The sequence below is a fragment of the Chaetura pelagica genome, unplaced genomic scaffold, assembly GCF_000747805.2.
Source record: "Chaetura pelagica isolate M959 unplaced genomic scaffold, ChaPel_1.0 scaffold221, whole genome shotgun sequence".
NCBI classification, from domain to species: domain Eukaryota; kingdom Metazoa; phylum Chordata; class Aves; order Apodiformes; family Apodidae; genus Chaetura; species Chaetura pelagica.
The window spans coordinates 7185009-7203732 of NW_009952533.1; the positions used below are offsets into that span (position 1 = coordinate 7185009).

General features: G+C 40.3%; 1 protein-coding gene across 1 annotated transcript in view; it reads right to left on the bottom strand.

Annotated features, from left to right (window-relative positions):
* Positions 1 to 18724, bottom strand: part of TBC1D9 (TBC1 domain family, member 9 (with GRAM domain)) — a 72654-nt gene that overhangs the window by 25547 nt on the left and 28383 nt on the right. The window contains exons 2-3 of the mRNA XM_010008993.1: positions 4289 to 4399; positions 1403 to 1521 (exon numbers count right to left, since the gene is read on the bottom strand). Coding sequence (XP_010007295.1) covers positions 1403 to 1521; positions 4289 to 4399 — 230 coding nt within the window. The remainder of the gene's footprint in view (positions 1 to 1402; positions 1522 to 4288; positions 4400 to 18724) is intronic.

An 18724-nucleotide genomic window follows, 5' to 3' on the forward strand; every position in this document is an offset into this window, starting at 1 on the left:
GCCACAACAGTTACTGCAATGTCAAGAAAGTCTTTTGCTCATTTCTTTCTCCTCTGCTCATTCTTTTGCTTATATACTTGCTTTATTCAAGGCTGTCTTTCTGATGACCTTCCTCCCTACTATACCTATGACAAAAGCAACCAAACATTAACCACTTGCCAATACCCTGTTTTAAATTAACCAGCCTATCTCAACTACTCCTAACAACTCTGTAAAGCACCTACGAGTTGTAATATTTTCCCCTTCCACGTAAATATGCTCCCTGAGGGGTTAAGGGATGAGATTCCACCAGAACATTTTCTTCTAGGAAAATAAAAGGAAAAAAGGTATCTTATTGATGAGGTAAAATATCAAATTACTTTTATAACCTCTCTTAGCAGATATTAAGCAAAAGAAAAGAGCAAGAGACAAAATCTGAAATAGTTCCCATCAGTTAACTGGTAGGATGGAAACATCGCTCAAACTTTCAGGTACGGCCCACCTTCATAAAATCTGAAGTAGCAGCAGCCTGGTGAAAAGCTGCTTTTTGATACCTCAATGACTACAGTTCCTTCTGTTCTATACTGAAGTCCTGGTCTATTCACTTATTTTCCCACTCTCTTTTATAAATCTTCTCTATTGTCTCATATATTAAAGTTACAAAACGGAAAGTGATTTATTCCCTTCAAATTGCTCAATTTTTACATGGAAAGCAGAGTGTAAGACAGCAAACCACCATTTATGTTTAGTATTTGTCCAACTCTAAAACGTAATGATTTTCTTAAAGGATTGTATTTCACAAGACAGATGTCTTCTCACATAAGGTGTTTCCATGACCATTTATAGCCCTCATACCTGATTCACTAGTAAAACACAACCGACTACAGGATTTTTAAGACAGTTGATTTACTACATGAAATGCTAAAAGGAATGAGACAAATCCAATGCTTAGAACACACACCAAGTAAGTACAGTAATTTTGCTTACAATCAAACTTTTACCAAAATATTTAAGATAATTGTTAGTGTGGATAAAGTATTTTTTACCAGTATAGCTACTATCTCTCCTCTAAGAACAAAAAGAAATTCTGGTAACAGCAACCAAAACCCAAACCACCGATTAGCAACCCCTAACACCTTTATGAAGTGTAAATGCCAACACTATATATATATATATGTACACTATTTATATATACATAAATAAAATATCACACTGCTGTAGGTATGTGCCCTAGTCCCAGTTTCCTTAATTTTTACATGCATTTCTATTTAGAATCTGGTTTTGCTTCAAAAAGGCAAAGCAGCCTGGGGACTACCAGGCCAAATTTGTTCAGAATTCACATCAGTTCTCCTTCCACACTCACATTTATCAATAACAACACTTAATAATTAATAATGTAATTAATAATAATACATTTAACTACCTGAATTTTTCCTCTGACAAATGTATTTATGTCATTCTCATTTTCAAAGATTGAAAGAGTTTGCAACAAATTCTGTTCAAGCCATTCCCAGTGTTCAGTGATTTCCTTCCTTGAGCAACCTGCACATAACCAAAAGCCACCAAAGTAAGAAAATAAATATTTCACCAGTGTCAATGTCTGCTTAAGCATAAACAAAAAACTAATAAAACTTGCCATTAACTGGAGGTGCAATATTTCACCAGATGCTGTGACCCTGGAAATTCCAAAATTTTCACCTACAGTATTTAATTTCATAATACTTAGGTAGCAATCTTCAAAATTATTCTGTTAGAAGAACAAACTACTTATGTCCATATCATGAGCAAACCCCCTCTACATTTAAAATTCTAACCAAAATAATTACATGGAGCCACCCAGTGTCACACAGTTAGCAAGATACTACCTGCACCCGTTAGGAACTGACAGAAAAAAACCCAACAGTTGTATATTCTATAGAATCACAGAACAGTCAGGGTTGGAAAGGACCTCTGGTTAGGAACCAACCTACCATTGGCTCCTAATTCTTCACCATCATATACATCTTATAAACTATGAAACAATGATAAAATGTCAAGAGTAAAAACTAAAAAGGATCATCTTCCTGACAAGTTTATCTCACTGTCTCTTCCTCAGAAGAACAATGTTGAAAAACATCTAAGAAAACTGAGTCTTTTCAGGGGAAGCAGGATGTCAGAGGTGGTTTACTTTTAATGATGAAAGAATAAACTAAACTTTGATGACCCTAGTTTGCTTAGAAGACCAAAAGTCAACTCAGGGTATCTTTTGATACTGAGGAATCAGCTTATATGTAGTCCATAAAGCAGTACAGAACAGGGATGAAAAAGCTTCTTGTGTAAACTAGAATGTATATAAGTTAATTTTTGCTTCTATTTTACTTGAGATGGATTGCAATAAATTTCACTTCCATTTTGTTCTCAACATCTTACAAAGTAGAATTGTTAGTGCTCTTCAGGATCTGTGGCCACCCTGACAGAAGAATAAATTCAAGCACTCACCAAAAAACTTGTTTGCCCAAAAAAGGATGTTGTGGGAATTACATCTACACCAGGACTTTAAAGTCTTTTCAAAACCAAAATAATTACATATTCACATACTAACATCTAAACATCTGAATGTGGATTTAAAGTATCTCAATCCAGTTAGAAAACAGCATTAATATTGCATCATCTTTTTGTACAAATCACAGATTTGTCTGTTTTTAGTTGTAACTAGCAAGTAGATGTACCTGCTAACTAATGCCTACAGAGGAAAGTGAAGGGCCCAAGTGAAGCATCCATTAAAAAGACGTTAAATTACACCAAGCTCTTCCTAAAAACTTCTTCAGCTTCACTACAGGCACAAACTGCCACATGTCTGAGAGTGTGGCCATTACTAGTAGAAGAACTCAATGCAACCACCCTGAAACATACTAAACAACCATTTTCCTTCTTGTTCATCAACAATCAACGGGGAAAAATATTCTTTATGCAGCATACAATGGGCTTTGCACAACTCCAACAAAAGCATCAGAATACAACATTCTGAGCAACTTCCAGGGGAATTTCAGAACCCAAGCTGCAGTACGGACACACAAATCACGTTGCAGAACCACAAATGATTGCCACTGCTGCTTCTCCTTAAAACTACTGGATGAAACTAGACCTTTCTGGAAATCAGGAGGTGGTCTGAAGACTAATTTCTTTCTTCTTGGCTTTTACACTGCTTTAAAAGCCAACAAAGACATACATGAGCTATGTATATAAAAACCTAGACTGTCATCAGAGAACCCACTAATCAGTGCAGACAGGCTATCATGATGAACTATTTCTTAATGCTCTCTATTTCTTCTTTGTGGTTCATAAATTATTTCTCATGATTTCTTAAGAAACAGCTTTGGCTGATTAATCTGTAACAACCCACCTCGTTGTTTCCACTGTTTTTTGTCTCCACTGTCTTACTGTTTACTCTCCCAGTCTCACCAACAACAGAACATGCAATCAGGCCAGTTCTCATCAATTTATCACCCCAGTCCAGATCTTTCTTTTTGCCTTGTTCACTCAGGATTAAAGAACACTGTTGCTGTGATGTTTTAAACTACAGGTCTATTTCCACTCTGCTACTGGCAAGTCTTTGCCTACCTTAACATATTAGATGTATTCACCATTTCACCATCATTGGCTTTTTAGGTAAATTAAGCAATATCTCTTAACTCTCAGGGAAAAAGGAAAAAAAAACCCCAAACATTTAACAGTTAAACCACTGCACTTCAGAATACAGAGCCCTCAAAAATGTCAGGAAATAAAGAGGAAAATAGCTACAACGCATAGAGTAGGGTACTCAGGCAGTGGTGGGCTCTGTGGCTAAAATGGTGTCATGTTGGCCAGCATCCCTGGTGAAACAAGCTACTTTTCTCAGTCTTCAGGAAGGAAACTAATAAGTGTGTAAACCAGAACTTAGAGAGCTAAGGGAGGTCTAGACCAGAAGAGCTGGATAGAGAAAGAATGCATGGTGCTAGAGAGAGGGGGAGAAGGGGTAATTGCCTGGCAGGTGGGGTGAAGTAACAGCATAAGCAACATGGAAACATCTCTGGGGGTCAGGGTTAGGTTGCTACCATCTGGTTTGGTTTGTCTAAGGTAAGAGGTGAAGGTACAGAGGGAACGTGACTGAGTTCAGGACTCAGAGGAAAATTGACAAGTCATATAAACATGCTTTAAAACACACTCAGAAGCATAATCTCTTATTTTTTCGGCTGATGACTGAGGAATAGGGATGGCTTAACATGAGACAGCTGATGAAGCTGCTTTGTCAAGGAAGAATAAAAATCCACGTCAGTGTATTTGTCCTTACCACAGGCAATAGTCCAATAGACCAAGGAGTCTGGTGCCTGGTAGAGGATTCGATATGGGGCCACTCTGGCACTGGAGTCCAACACGACATCAAGAGTACCCACAAGGAGACCTATGGAACAGGAAATCCTGATGAATATACAATGATGGATCACCCATGATCCCGCCTGAAGTGGCTCCACAGCCACCTTGCTTTCCATTTCACCCTCCATAAGTGAAATGCAGACCTATGTATTCATCTCCACACTCATTGCCTCACGTTGTAAAGAGGGAAAGTGACCCCATAGTGAAAAATCTTGTTTCAACAAGAGTTCAACTCTTAAATATACATTGATTCTAGCATGAAGGCAGATGAACTGAAGCAAAACAGAATGTAGTTGTTATATAAAACTATGTTTAAAAGTTATTTAATTATTTCCTGTGTTTCATATACTGCTGGAGTCCTGGGAAAAACAAAATAACAAAAAAGCATCCACCACAAGATCAACAAAAACACCACCCCAGACAGTACAACCCAGACAAATTCAAAACTCAAATGTCAGCTAAGAAAAACTAACACTTCCAGCAAAAATAATTACATTACTTAGTGGTCTTGTTCTTTATAGCAGAAAGGATCAAAATGCCTAACAGTCAAGCTGTTTTTCAGCTGAAAGGATACTAATGAAAGACAAAGCCATACTGTTTTCCCAAAGTAGCTTTGAAAATTCCTTGCTACAGAGGGGGCCATCAACAGTTGCATACCAAGTGCTACTAATAATTCCTAAAAACATTTCCATAAATTATAGATCCTATTTTAATAAGAAAGTACACACAAAACAAAGCTTTAAGCTCCCAAACCCTCTCCCACAAGAAGCCCTATTTATTTTTAAAAGATGTATGAGTTTTCCCCCTTTTCACCTCCACAAAGCATTTTCATCTCCCCTGCAGAAATGACAGATTTAAATTCTCGTGTTGAAGTTCTCAGCAAACTCATGCTGAAAAGAGATAGATGAACTTCCAAAGATTTTTTTTTTCTACAAATATTTATTGGGGTCAAAGTTCAATGTTTTAAAAAAGTTTAAATAAATTGCATGTATAAAAAAAAACATTCAAAAATACTCCTGTTAAAATCCTCTTCTCCTTTCAAGCAGCTGCTTTCGTCTTTTACAGTCATTGTTTTATTAGTTCCTCATTTTGCACTGTCATAATTGGTAGAGAAGACTGCTCGCCTCGCTGTTTTTCTTTCAGATTTATTTTATGCATCATAAAGATAAAAGTACTACCCATTTCCCATCTTAGTAGATCCTTTAAAACCGAACTGAAACTGATATTTGGAAATACCCCACCTATCTTTTCCCCTATTCAATTTTTTTTAATTTCTATTTTGTTTTATACAGATTTTCACAGGCCAGATCAAAGGCAATCTCCTCCTGCCTGATGCATTAATATCCACCACTTTCAAATCCAAGAATTCTGAAATACACAAGAAACAAGTCTGAACACAGCATCAGGTCATCAAGTAAGCAGTTAGAGAGTTAGTTAGAGAGCTATTTGCTAATTACAGGGTATGAACACAAAATATGAAATATAAACAAAACATCCCCATATTCATTAGTCTGACTAGCTTTAGTTGTTCTATTGCCATCCTAAATCCTGACCTCTCATGCATTTTGATTACTGGTGTACAACTAACAAGCTGCCTCTGACCAATCCTCTACCAGCCCTCCTAGATAAACCTTGATTCCTTTTAAACTCAAGATGCTGAAGTAGGTTATAATGTTCTTTTAAGCTTTTTTTTTATTTGCTGTCAAACATACCCTCCATTCTAGGGTCACAAAACCAGTAAGGCCCCGGTCCAAAAAGTGCATGTGTGCTTCAAGCATGGGCAAAGATCTCCAAATGTTTAAATCTTCTATGAAGTTCAAAAGTATTGCTCAACTGGAGTGTAGATCAAGGCAGACACTACACTGTGTTAATCACCTGGATTTGCTGCAAACATCTAACAGGGCTTATGCCAAAGATTCTTCCCACTTGGCAGCTTCACATGTCTACTGACAGTACTAAACATGCAACAGCCATGATGCAGTATCTAAATAAAGTTGTATGCTGGCCAAATGGAACCTCCAAGGTACAGATACACTGTTAAATCCCTGTAATCTTTAAAAATATACTTGTTTCTTTCCTCCTGCTATATTTCCCAATCTGCTGGTGTGTGGGTTGTCCTGCCAGACAATTCTGCCAGTAGATATAGGAGGGCACTGCAGCTGTAACAACTGGGATGCACAGGTAAGGTCAGGGAGCCAGAACATCCCCCTGCCCCACCAAACAGAAACAATGTGAGACAGAGCAGTGTGTTCAAGAAATGTGGAGAGTGCTACAAACAAACAAAACCAAGAGACCAGCCAGCACTGAAACAACAGATGGGAGGCAGGTAACGAAAAGGAAAAATACTCTCCACTGGTACAGTAAGTTGGAGTTGCCCAGTGCCTTTTCAGCAATGGACCCAGGTTGTAGAAACATCCATGCAGTGAGGTTAAAGGAAGAAAATTCACAGAACTCCAGAAGACCACATGGATATTCAGTCATGCTTACCACAATCTTGCAGCAGTAATTTTTTACTTATATAATGAAATGGCTGTTTTGATTGATGATATCTGTGACATATAAAAAAGTAATTTATGTGGTTTTTATACATTAAAGCAAATTAATATTCACTCTTGCAATCATCAGCTACCCCTGACTGCTATCCTCCAGGAACTGTTCCATTTTGCATTGCAGGTCAGTGGGGTTTTTTTAGGTTTGGGTGTTTGGTTATTTTATTGAAATCCAAACATGTGATGCAACCAGAATGAAATCACAGCAGTTCAAACGGATAATCTCTCTGAGGAACTTTTACATTAAGTGATCATAATAAAATAAAAAAATGCATTTTAATACTGTTCATTAATTCTTCACAGAGCAAGTACCTTTTGAGAAATTATTTAGAAATAAGTAACCAAAAGTTTCTATAGAAACAGAACAGGCAAAAAAGAATCACTTTCCTTAAATTAGACTGGTCCTTGGGTGAGAGCCAGTGAATTATCCAGGCATCAGATAATGTGACTATACTGATTACAATTTTTCCCCCCATTATTTCATCAGGTTTCTGACTACATAGTGAAACAAGGGAAGGCATTCCAAATGTTAGAATACCAAATCTGCAAAACTGTTCAAGCAAACAGTTTTAATGAGCAAAGGTTTCAAGCACATGTTAAAGTCTGTGGGATTAGCATCTGACAACTGATGGCAGCCCCAGTCCTGAAGGCACTCAAGCACAAGTAACCTTAGGTCAAGGAAGAGTCTCACCAGACACGTGCTAAATATCTACAGCAACCACACCAAGATATGGGGGCAGGAAGGGAAAAGGGAGGGAGAACACCTTCATTTTGTTTGATACAACTTTTTGAATAAAGTCAGCTACTTGTTTTGCAAAATTGTATTCTAAAGCAAAGAAAATTGTTCAGTGTTTTCTTTCTTTTCTGTAACATACAGGTATTAACAGAAGCAAAGCAGTGAAATATAATACCTGAAACCAGGGAACACAAAGCCACAACTGGCTAGGGGGTCTGGGTAATTGTTCTTGCATCTTGTTTCTGGAAGGACATACAACGCACAAGAGGGTGGGTACTGCTGGAAAAGGGTTCAGTTACGTGATGCGATTTATGCTGAAGGAAGAAATCATACTACAGTTTACTAGACTGACCACTGTCCCTCACATTTAGTCGTAGGCTGGAGGGGAAACCTAAAACCATTGCAGGGTATACAGAGTAGTAGTCTGTATTCATTCATTAAATTATGATGTACAGCATCCTTACAGTAGCAACCAATTTTCAAACTGTTTTTTGCTACAACCACACAAAGCCTAACCTGTGTAACACAGACTCCCCTTCAAACCAAATTATTTCTGACCAACTAGCACTTTCCAGAAAGGTAGGTTGTCTTTATTTGAACGATTCAGCCAGTGAAGATTCTTCCAAGCACCACTGTACTCTCTACACTTTGAAGACAAGGATTCCACACGGCTTACAGTCAAGACTAATTACAAATTGCCCACAAACAGTAATGAAATCAAGGGATGACCTGCAGTAGAATCAACTTGGTACATTTTAACGTTACTATCTTTGAAAACACACACACACTTCAGAGTATATGGGCTAAAATACCTTTAGTAATTCACACTGCTTTCAGCTGCTTGCTTTCAGCTGCTTGTCTATCCACGGTACAGATCTTTGCTGCAGGAATATTTATCCCTCTTTCTTTTATTTATTTTAAAATATAAGTAATGATTTTTTTTTTAACTTTTGTAAGACTGTTCTTTAAAAACACCAGTCACTGGTGTTCTGCAAAGGTAAAGCAAGTTTATGCACCTTACATGTGAACAATCTTCTTTATTACAAAAGGATTTACTTACTAACCAACAGTAATGCTCTTTCAGAAAAAGTCACTTTGATTTAAATAAAACACACACAAAGATCAAGCAGTCCTTATCATCTTTCTACAGCCCCCCCAGCCACAATCTTATGATTATATTTGTGAGCCTCTGGTATTTTACCTGCTAAACTACAAGGGGTTCTCAAACTAAAACTGGATTACATACTTGAGAGTCAAGACCTGGATTATATATTATCTCTAGCATACCCTATTAAAACACCAAAGCAAATTTATTTATGAATTACAATAAATAACAACACCTCAGACCTTAACAATTCCCAGGAGCCATGGCTTTGTTGCACAGCAAATCCTATCAAAATGGTCAGGATGGGACCACAGAGTGACATTTCCCACTCAGGTTTAACCATGCAGTCCTCAGACTCCAGATGGTTCCAGCACACACCAGTGACCTGCCATACACCCATTCTCCAGTGTCACAGGCAACTTGCATCAAAACTTGCCTAGAGCTGGAGGACATCACTGCAGTTGGTGCCACAGTTGTGCCTGATGCCACTAAGGACACTCTTCCCTCCCCCAGTTTGCCAGACGACAAGCATGTGTCCTTCACCTGGCTCCTGAAAGCCAAGCACTGCCACACCCTTCTCCCAGCTCTACACTAATATAACCTACAGCCTGGCAGTCTCTCAAGACACCTTCTGTTAAAGAGATTTGTATCTTAAAAATGCCTAAACAAACAGCATACACCTACTCACCATGTAGAACAAATGCAGAAGCACACCCTCCACCAGAGCCAAGGCTTCACACAAGTCAGGCTGTGACTCTTGGAGTCATCTCATGAGCTATCACTCAAACAGTCCCCTGGATGTCAGCAGCATATTCGTGGATGAGCTCAACACCGCAACAAGGAAAACTTGTCATGTCACGTGTCATTAGTAAGACTTCTTCAAAACAGATATTGTGACATTTCAACACTGAACAAAACACATACTGCTTAAACAGTTCCCAATATTTAAAGTGTCCTGATGACCCCTTCTCTTTCCACTAAAGAAAAGAGAAATGTAACGAGCTCCAGTCATAAACCTGAAACATCCAAGGGAGCTGTATGGATGATAGATGTCAGCTGATTTCTAAGAAAGTCTCAGTCAATAGCACTACTTCAGTATTACTTAAGTAATATTTGCACCCTCAGCATTCAGTTCTGTACTGACTTCATGGACAACAAATAAGCTCTCACTGAAGTGTAAGTTTTACTTCCTGGACTATAAAAACAATAACTCCTAACAATACAGCTACATGTACAGTAACCTCTTGCTTTTCCTAGTAACTATAATGAGTTATTACCCTTCCATTATTTCTCAAGGCATGTGTTTATGTGATTAGCTCTTACATTTGTTATTGCAGGACGAGGTCAACCAACTACTTGTCTGTCAAAACACAACCTAAAGCAACAATCTGAACTCCATGGTTAACACTATGGACAAAGTGACTGCCTTTATTTCTACTGCAGCCCAGTCTGCAGATGATGAGATGTCCAGGTGCAGAAACTCACACAATAATACATCCAAACAATAAGTTCCCAGAAACAAAACCACTAGACTTGACCTGAAACAAAAACCTAGCAGAAGTGGGAAAAGGCTGAATAAGAGCCATGAGCACTGAGGAAGACATGCTAGACAGTTACTGGTGTGTGGAGGCTTACAACACAGAATAAATCACTATTTGGAAAAAAAACTCCAAACAAATAGTCAGATGCAGTGAAGAAAATTAATTATATACTACATGTCGATCACAACAAACTACATTAAATTATGGAAGAAGCCATTAGAAGGATACAGATGGAGTTAACAAATGCCTTCAAGGTATGATACAAACATTTACGCATAAGCTTGTAAAAAAACCCACCACTTAGGAATTGCATGATCAAGTACCATTGACCCAAACAGCAGGGAAGTCACTGAATTTCAAAATTAATTATTTCTAAGTATCCCATTCTCTCCAAGTAGCATAAGCAAATTAAACAGATTTAATCCAAGAGCAAAATTTAAATCAACTACATCTGCACCAACATAAGATTCAGATAAACTATATAAAAGATCTTAGTAAGCTATCAGAAGAGGCACTTTCGCAGGGAAAGGTACAATGCTGAACAGGAAACCCCAACAATTTTGGCTAATAAAATACTGGAAAACACAAAGGGGAAGCACAAGACAGGATTGCAAGGAAAGAACCAAATAGACGTTAAGAATTACTAGCTGAAACTGAGACTGCTGCTGTAGTAGGAATTCATACACCCCTATCTGGAAACTTGAAAACAGAGAACATTCAGAAATTGAGCCTAGAAAATACTTACAACCTTTATTTTGAAAAGAAAACAAATGAAAAGATTTTGAAGAAGCCCTCCAGAACCTAAGCCCCCCTCAGCACCACTTTTAAAGGTAAAATGTAAATGTAGATTACTGACTATCCACATCAGAACTATGACTAGCAATCAAACAGCTAAAGAACAGCAAGATTTCAGTCAAATGCTTACAGCCCTTTATACACCTTTATCTTCATACTTCAGCAAAGTCAGCAGCAGCAACAACTGCTGTCCATTACAGGAAAAGCCATCACTCAAAGTGTAGAAAGCAACATCAAGGGAAGGCTTTGACCATGAAGCATGGGCAGAACCCAGAGCTATGCCAAGCAGCAGTTCTGCAAGAACCAGAGATCAAGAGAAGCCTGAGGCAGGAAATGAGACACCTTCCAAACAAGCACCTGTGAAAGCATCTGGGAATTCAATAGAAGGACTGGTAAGTCAATCTGGAGAATCAATCAGCAGTTCAACCCTGGACATCTGTGTCCTCTTGAAGCAGAAATCTATCTTCACATTGTGAAGAAACAAACACAACCACAGCAGATCCTAAGCAGAAACTCAGCAGCATCAGAGGAGACTTTGTGTAACACCAAATGACAAAGTGGAGCAGAAGAGACTAGTTTCCACTCCATGACCCAAAATTAACATGGAAAGCTGATGGGTAGGCTGACCACTCATGTCAATCATGCTAACTACATGAAATTCTGATAAATGCTATATTTCAGGTACCAGAAAGCACATGCTTTCTACTCAAGTGTACCACGTTTGACACAAAAAATCCTAACTGCTTGAGTTAACAAGGACAAAGTGTCAAGTTTGTTAAAGCATGTATCATCCTTTCTCCAGGCAGATGATACACTAGACAAAAGCTTTTCTAAATCTTAGGTACAAACAGGTTTTCAAGCAACCTCCTCATCAGCCCTCTGAATAGAGGGGTTGAGAGCAAAATAGAAACTTATCTCAAAATTTGAGCTACTAATTGAGTTGCCTAGCAAGGCTGCAGAAAACTGTTGAGTTAGAACACTGTCACATATTAATATTAAAAACATTAGATTTGACATGGAAAACTTGTATCAGCCTTCTCAGAACCTCTTAGAACGAGCCAAGCCCAAAACCTCTCCTTTCAGTGTGGAAAGCACATGATAACTTCTGCAAAAATATACAGGGAGAAAGATAGTATTTGATCAATTTCTTTTATGACCAGAACTCAGCAAATTTCAATCTGCTCTCTTCTGCTTAAGCATTTGAATAATCTTTGGCAACACCTCATGGATTTACACACTTATACTGAATCTCTCACATACACACCATCCCAGTTGTAAGCATAATAATTCACTCCTAAAAATAGGTCCTGCAAACTAAGAACAATTTATTTGCCTTGGGATTCAAAGAGATCTTACAATACATTTTAAACAACATTACTCAGAATTTTATCTCCACACATAAATGTACACACGCAAAAGGAGCACAGGAGTCACAAGCTTTTCATACCACACCCTCAATCTCCCTTTCTGTAAACTCCAAGTGGATACAATGTTCTGCTGTCAAGTCTTAGTGGCACTAATTCCTTGCTATAATTGTTTTCAAATAAAAGAGTTTGGTAAGAATTACCACAGTACAGCAGAAAGCAGTTAGAGACATTTTTAACCTATTTGTTGCACCAGAATGCAAGATATACTTAATAACATTAAAACATGCATTTTTCAGTTTTGTATAAACTTTTGACATATTCAAGATCCTTACAGAATAGGTATGAAGAAGAGAGGATTAAAAAGAGCTGGTACCTTCAAGAAAACTAGTAAGACAAAAGAAAATATTTTTTCTCCTGCTGGTGACCAAAAGAAAGATTAAAACTCTTGAGTGAGGGTCATGCAGAAGCAAAATACGTGCATGGCATTATGTGCCAGGCATGAAAAATTCCTTTATGGAGAAAACTCATCAACCATCAAATACTTTCAAAGCAGAAAAGTACATTTTTGGGTCTTGTCCTGGCAGATTAATGCAGTGATGCAAGATAATTTAAGTTCGCAGAACAGCTATGAAAATCCAGTTCAAAATCCAATTTACAAGTCTTTCCTGTTTTTCCTTTAAAGGAAAACCAAACCCAAACAACCCTTCAGTTAAGGCATGCTCACAAAGGAAAGTTGCATGAGGTGACTGGAACTGACATAGACACAATCATCTAAAAGAATTCTGGCCTTAATTCAGTATAAAAATGTATCCACACTGCTTAGCAGAAAAGCTGTATCTCTTAAGTAAACTATTAATCAGATACCTTTTGTTAGCAAAAATTACTTCTGTGGACTCACTAATTAGGCACTGATCTAAAACATAACAAGACAACCTTCAGACTTCTAACTTGTTAGAATCCAATATTAAAATAAGTGCAGAAAACGCCTCCAATGTCCAAATGAGTATTTGCATAGAAGGGCTTTCTCTGATCAGCTAAGTTACATAAATCAAAGCTAAGAGGAGAGAATCAGTGCAGTAAGGGCTGATTTTTCACCCCTTCCCCAAGGTGACAGATATTCATAGAATCATTAAGATTGGAAAAGACCTTCAAGATCGTCAAGTTGAACTGTCAGCCCTACACCCCCGTGACCACCTAAATCATCTAATGAAACACCACATCCACCCATTTTTTGAACACCTCCTGGGATGGTGTCTCCACCACCTCCCTGGGCATCTTGTCCCAATGCCTCACCACTCTTTCTGTGAAGAAATTTTTCCCAATATCCAACCTGAAAATCCTCATATCCTATCACTAGACACTAGGGAGAAGAGGCCAACGCCCACCTCACCACAACATCCCTTCAGGTAGTTTGAGAGAGCAATGAGGTCTCCCCTCAGCCTCCTCTTCTCCAGGCTGAATAGCCCCAGCTCCCTCAGCCTTTCCTCAAAAGACCTGTTTTCCAGACCCCTCATCAGCCTCATTGCCCTTCTCTGCACCCTCTCCAGCACCTCAGTGTCCTTTCTATACTGCAGTGCCCAAACCTGCACACAGTGCTCAAGGTGCAGCCTCACCAAAGCCGAGTAGAGGGGCAGGATCACCTCCTTGGTCCTGCTGGTCACACTATTCCTGATGCAGGCCAGGATGCTGTTGGCCTTCTCAGCCACCTGGGCACACTGCTGGCTCATGTTCAGCCAGCTGTCAGTCAGCACCCCCAGGTCCCTCTCTGCTGGGCAGCTCTCCAGCCACTCCTTCCCAAGCCTGCAGCGCTGCCGGGGGTTGTTGTGGCCCAAGTGCAGGACCCAACATTTGGCCTTACTGAAACTCCTACAATTGACCTCAGCCCATCAATCAAGCCTGTCTGAGCCTCTGAAGAGCCTCCCTACCCTCGAGCAGATCAACACTCCCACCCAGCTCAGTGTCATCTGCAAACTTACTGAGGGTGCACTCAATCCTCTCATCCAAATCATCAATGAAGATGTTAAACAGGAGCAGCCCCAGCACTGAGCCCTGGGGAACACCACTCCTGACCGGCCACCAACTGGATTTAACTCCACTCAGCACAACTCTTTGGGCCCAGCCATCCAACCCATTTTTTATCCAGTGAAGTGTGTGCACATCCCAGCCACGAGCAGCCAGCTTCTCTAGGAGAATGCTGTGGGAAACCTTGTCAATGGCCTTGCTAAACTCAAGGTAGACAACATCCACAGCCCTTCCCTTGTCCAATAAGCAGGTCACCCTGTCATAGAAGGAGATCAGGTTAGTCAAACAGGACCTGCCCTTCATGAACCCATGCTGCCTGGGCCTGATCACCTGGTTGTTCCACATAATGGCACTCAGGATGATCTGCTCCATCAGCTTTCCTGGTACTGGAGTCAGACTAACAGGCTTGTAACTTCCCGGATCATCCTTCTGTCCCCTCTTAACTATAGGAATTACACTGGCTGATTTCCATCTGCTGGTGCCCCCCCCGGTCAGCCAGGACTTCTGGTAAATGATGGAAAGTGGCTTAGTGAGCACTCTTGGGTGCTGAAGGGTGCTTTTCCTGCAAAAGGTTGCTGCACTTGGAGCGGATCCAGGAGAACACATAAGTACTGCTCTTCTGCTTCAACATAAACCCACCAAGAATGCCTTTCAGCCACCCCCAAGGCTATATAAACTGCTTAGTTTTAGAATAAGACATGTCAAAGGACCTAAAAGATCCACTCATCTGGTCCTTGCTCTGGTGATGGTAACCTCCATACACACTGTGGTTGTAAGCAGTAGAGGACAGGTAACATGGAGACCCTGGCAGCCACATCAGCCCACATCAGCCTTCAGCCCCGCTGTCACAGGCACAGCATCCCACCACAGTGGTGTCTGAAGAGGTCTGTCCTCAGCCCTCCCCTCATTCCCACTCACCCATGGGAGAGCACTCTACCTCTTCAGCCCCACCAACACAACCGCACTACAGTGCAGCCCCAGCTGGAGGTCTTTGAAGTTTGAGGTGTTTGCAGATGGAGAGAAGGGCATTATACCTAACCCTGATCAGTTTGCTGCCTAGTCAGCTTCACAGCAAACCTAGATTCGTGGGCAATGTCAGAGAATCAATGCTTCTCACTGTCCAGCCACTGCTTCTGTTACACAGCAAAGCCATCTCATGTCATGAAGCCCATGGTCTCATCAATTTGAAAGTCTGTCATTCTATAATTTAAGACAAATTACTTCAAGTGTCAATAATGAGAGAGTACAAGTCAGCAGAAGCAAGACCACAAAAAAAAAAAAAGACAACTGTATTTACAACCTCTCTTCAATATATACATTCAGATCACTCCCACCACAGTGAAAAATTTTGCATACAATAATTCTAGCCAACTTCAGAGACACATATCTGGTTTTCCACAGAGCAACCAGGCCAAATTTTAGACCACACTCATGGATGGGTAACTTTTTTAATTATATTTGAGCAAATTCCACCACTATGTCACCACAGAAGGAGCAATTAAAGAAAAAAAACAAACAACCCAAAACAAACTCAAAAACAAAACAAAAACCAACCAAACACACACACAGAAAAAAACCCCAAAACCAAACACACAACAAAATAGAAAAGGTTCTTTTTTTGTTTCTTTAATTTTGACCAGATAATCTCCACCTCTGTCACGACAGCTGTATCATCATCACCTACAGAACTTCCACAGGGTCATCCTAAACGCTACCATGATTGCAAATAATGTACCCTGTTGTCTGTTTCAGCAGATTGACTCATTCTGACCCCTCAAGATCAGCCAAGTCCCTCAGTGCCTTGCTTTAAACCAAACTTAGCTACCAAGAGCAATCCACTGCCTTCCCTCTGTCTTGACTCTCTATGGGCAGACCACAGCTCTCAGAAAAAACAGTGTAAAACGTCAGTATTTCCATGAAAAACAAATAATCCTAAATTCCACTTATTACTGTGCCTACCAAGCTGGTAATGGTCAAGAGAAGCCACATCCCTTCCTTTCTTCCCACAGTCTGTTGACCACTGTGTCAAAACCCCATGTGCTAAAATGGCAAGGCCTGTCAAGTTCCTATACTGCCCTTCAATAACTTTCTGCATGCTAAGGGTCACTGTTTGTTTAGTTGCCATTCTGGCAACATACTGAAAACTGCTACAACTTTTTTCCAGCCCTTCCCCATACAAATCCCCCAGAAATTGTTTAGCTACTTGTTGCTACTACCTCAATGCCACAGCAGCTGCAATTCCAGGCAAAGCACAGACCATAACAAAAGCTACATGAAAAGCAGCTCTCAAAATACACACAGAATTTGTGCATTCTAAATAATATTCACTATATAGCCTGCGTTCACGAGCTAAAATAATGGATACAGTGCACTAAAACTTAAATTCCAACAGGGAAAAAAAATGCAGAAACAAACATAGAACTATTTCTATATTTTGAACTCCTACCAAATGCTGTTAGCCTATCAGGCCTTCCTAGTCCTACTCAATGACTAAATATTTAAAAGTGATCTCTGTCTGTACAGTGGCATTATCAACCAGACTATTATCCATACAACTGCTAGATATGCATGTACTGTCCAAACAGGCTGAAGAGGAAATCCCAAATTCTCAAAACATTTCCCCAACAACTGAGAAGGTGTTTGGAAAATTGAGTAGGTACCTCAAATCACTTCTAATTCAAAGATAACAAAGTCAGAAAGGCACAAGAACATCTTTGTCAGACCACCTACAGTAAGATAGAAGAAGAAACCCTTCAGAGGTCAGGAGGAAATCTGTGAAAGCTAAGTCTGCAAAGAATTTCTCAGCAAAGACAACAGGGGCAAACTTCTAAGGCAAAACATGCTTTTTATGGATTTGCCAACTGTCCATAATTCAAAAGATTAAAAAAAATGATTTTCAAAAAATCTAGAGCAGATGCGGCGTCTGATGGCCTCTCTTCACACAGAAATGAAGCTGTTTTTCTACATAAACCACTGAAAAAGGCTGAAGATCTCCGGAGCCTCCATGAAAACACACTTTAGAGTGGTGCGTTCGTTTCAGTTATGAATTGTTTACAAGTCCATAGAGCATTCAAAGGCTGAAGAAACACTTAATCTCCTGGTAAATATGCACAGGACCTTGAAACAAAGATAGAGGTAGCCCAGACGTTTGCATTGATTAGCCTGAAAAAACAGCTGCAATACAGGTGGGTAAAGAATCACCAAATGGTCTGGGTTGGAAGGGACCTTCAAGATCATGTAGTTCCAACTCCCCTGCCATGGGCAGGGACAGGTCCCACTAGACCAGGCTGCTCAAAGCCCCATCCTACCTGGCCTTGAACACCTCCAGGGATGGGGCACCCACTGCTCCAATGGGCAACCTGCTCCTGTGTCTCACCACCCTCACAGTAAAAATGACTTCCTAATGTCTAACCTAAATCTACCCTATTTCAGCTTAAAAACATTCTCCCTTGTCCTATCGCTACGTGCCCTTGTAAAAAGGCCCAAGAAGGAAGAACAGCTTTTCAGAGAGGGTATTTTCTGTCAATTCCAGGTAGACCATTGGGTTCTGTACCTCCAGTTCCACAGAACTGCACGTCTACATTACCTAAAAATTATCTCACATCTCCACAAACGTTTATGCAAAGTGTTACAGAGACAAGATGCACAGGCAGCTCCCCTCCTATGAAGAGCAGATGAGACAGTTGGGGTTATTCATCCTGGAGGAGAGGTGGCTCTGGGGAGACACCAGAGCACACATTCAGGTACTGAAGGGGCTACAGGAAATCCGGGGAAGTGCCCAAGGCCAGGTCGGAAGGGGCTTTCAGCGGCCCGATCTGGGAGGTGTCCCTGCCCATGCGGGGGGGTTGAACCTAGATGATCTTTCAGGTCCCTTCCAATCCCAAACCACTCTATGATTCTATGACCCAAACATCTCAAAAGCACCTCCAGCTGCCAGCACTCGAAAACAAAGCATTCAGGGAACACACTTTACAAGGACACCCGAAAAAAACCCGGAGAAGCCGAAGCCAATCTGCTCCGACAGCACCATTTGTGACCCACAGCTCGGTCATATTTCAAGCCACGTGTGTCAGCGGCTGGAAAATAAATTCCTCTGATAACCCGGACACGTCACACCCTGATGTATGAAGGCACCGGACACCTCACTCGCACAACACCTGGCAGAGCATAAACCCTCAGGGAAGCCTCACTCCTCACAGCCAAGCCCCCGGGCACCCAGCAGGAGGGCTCCGCAAACC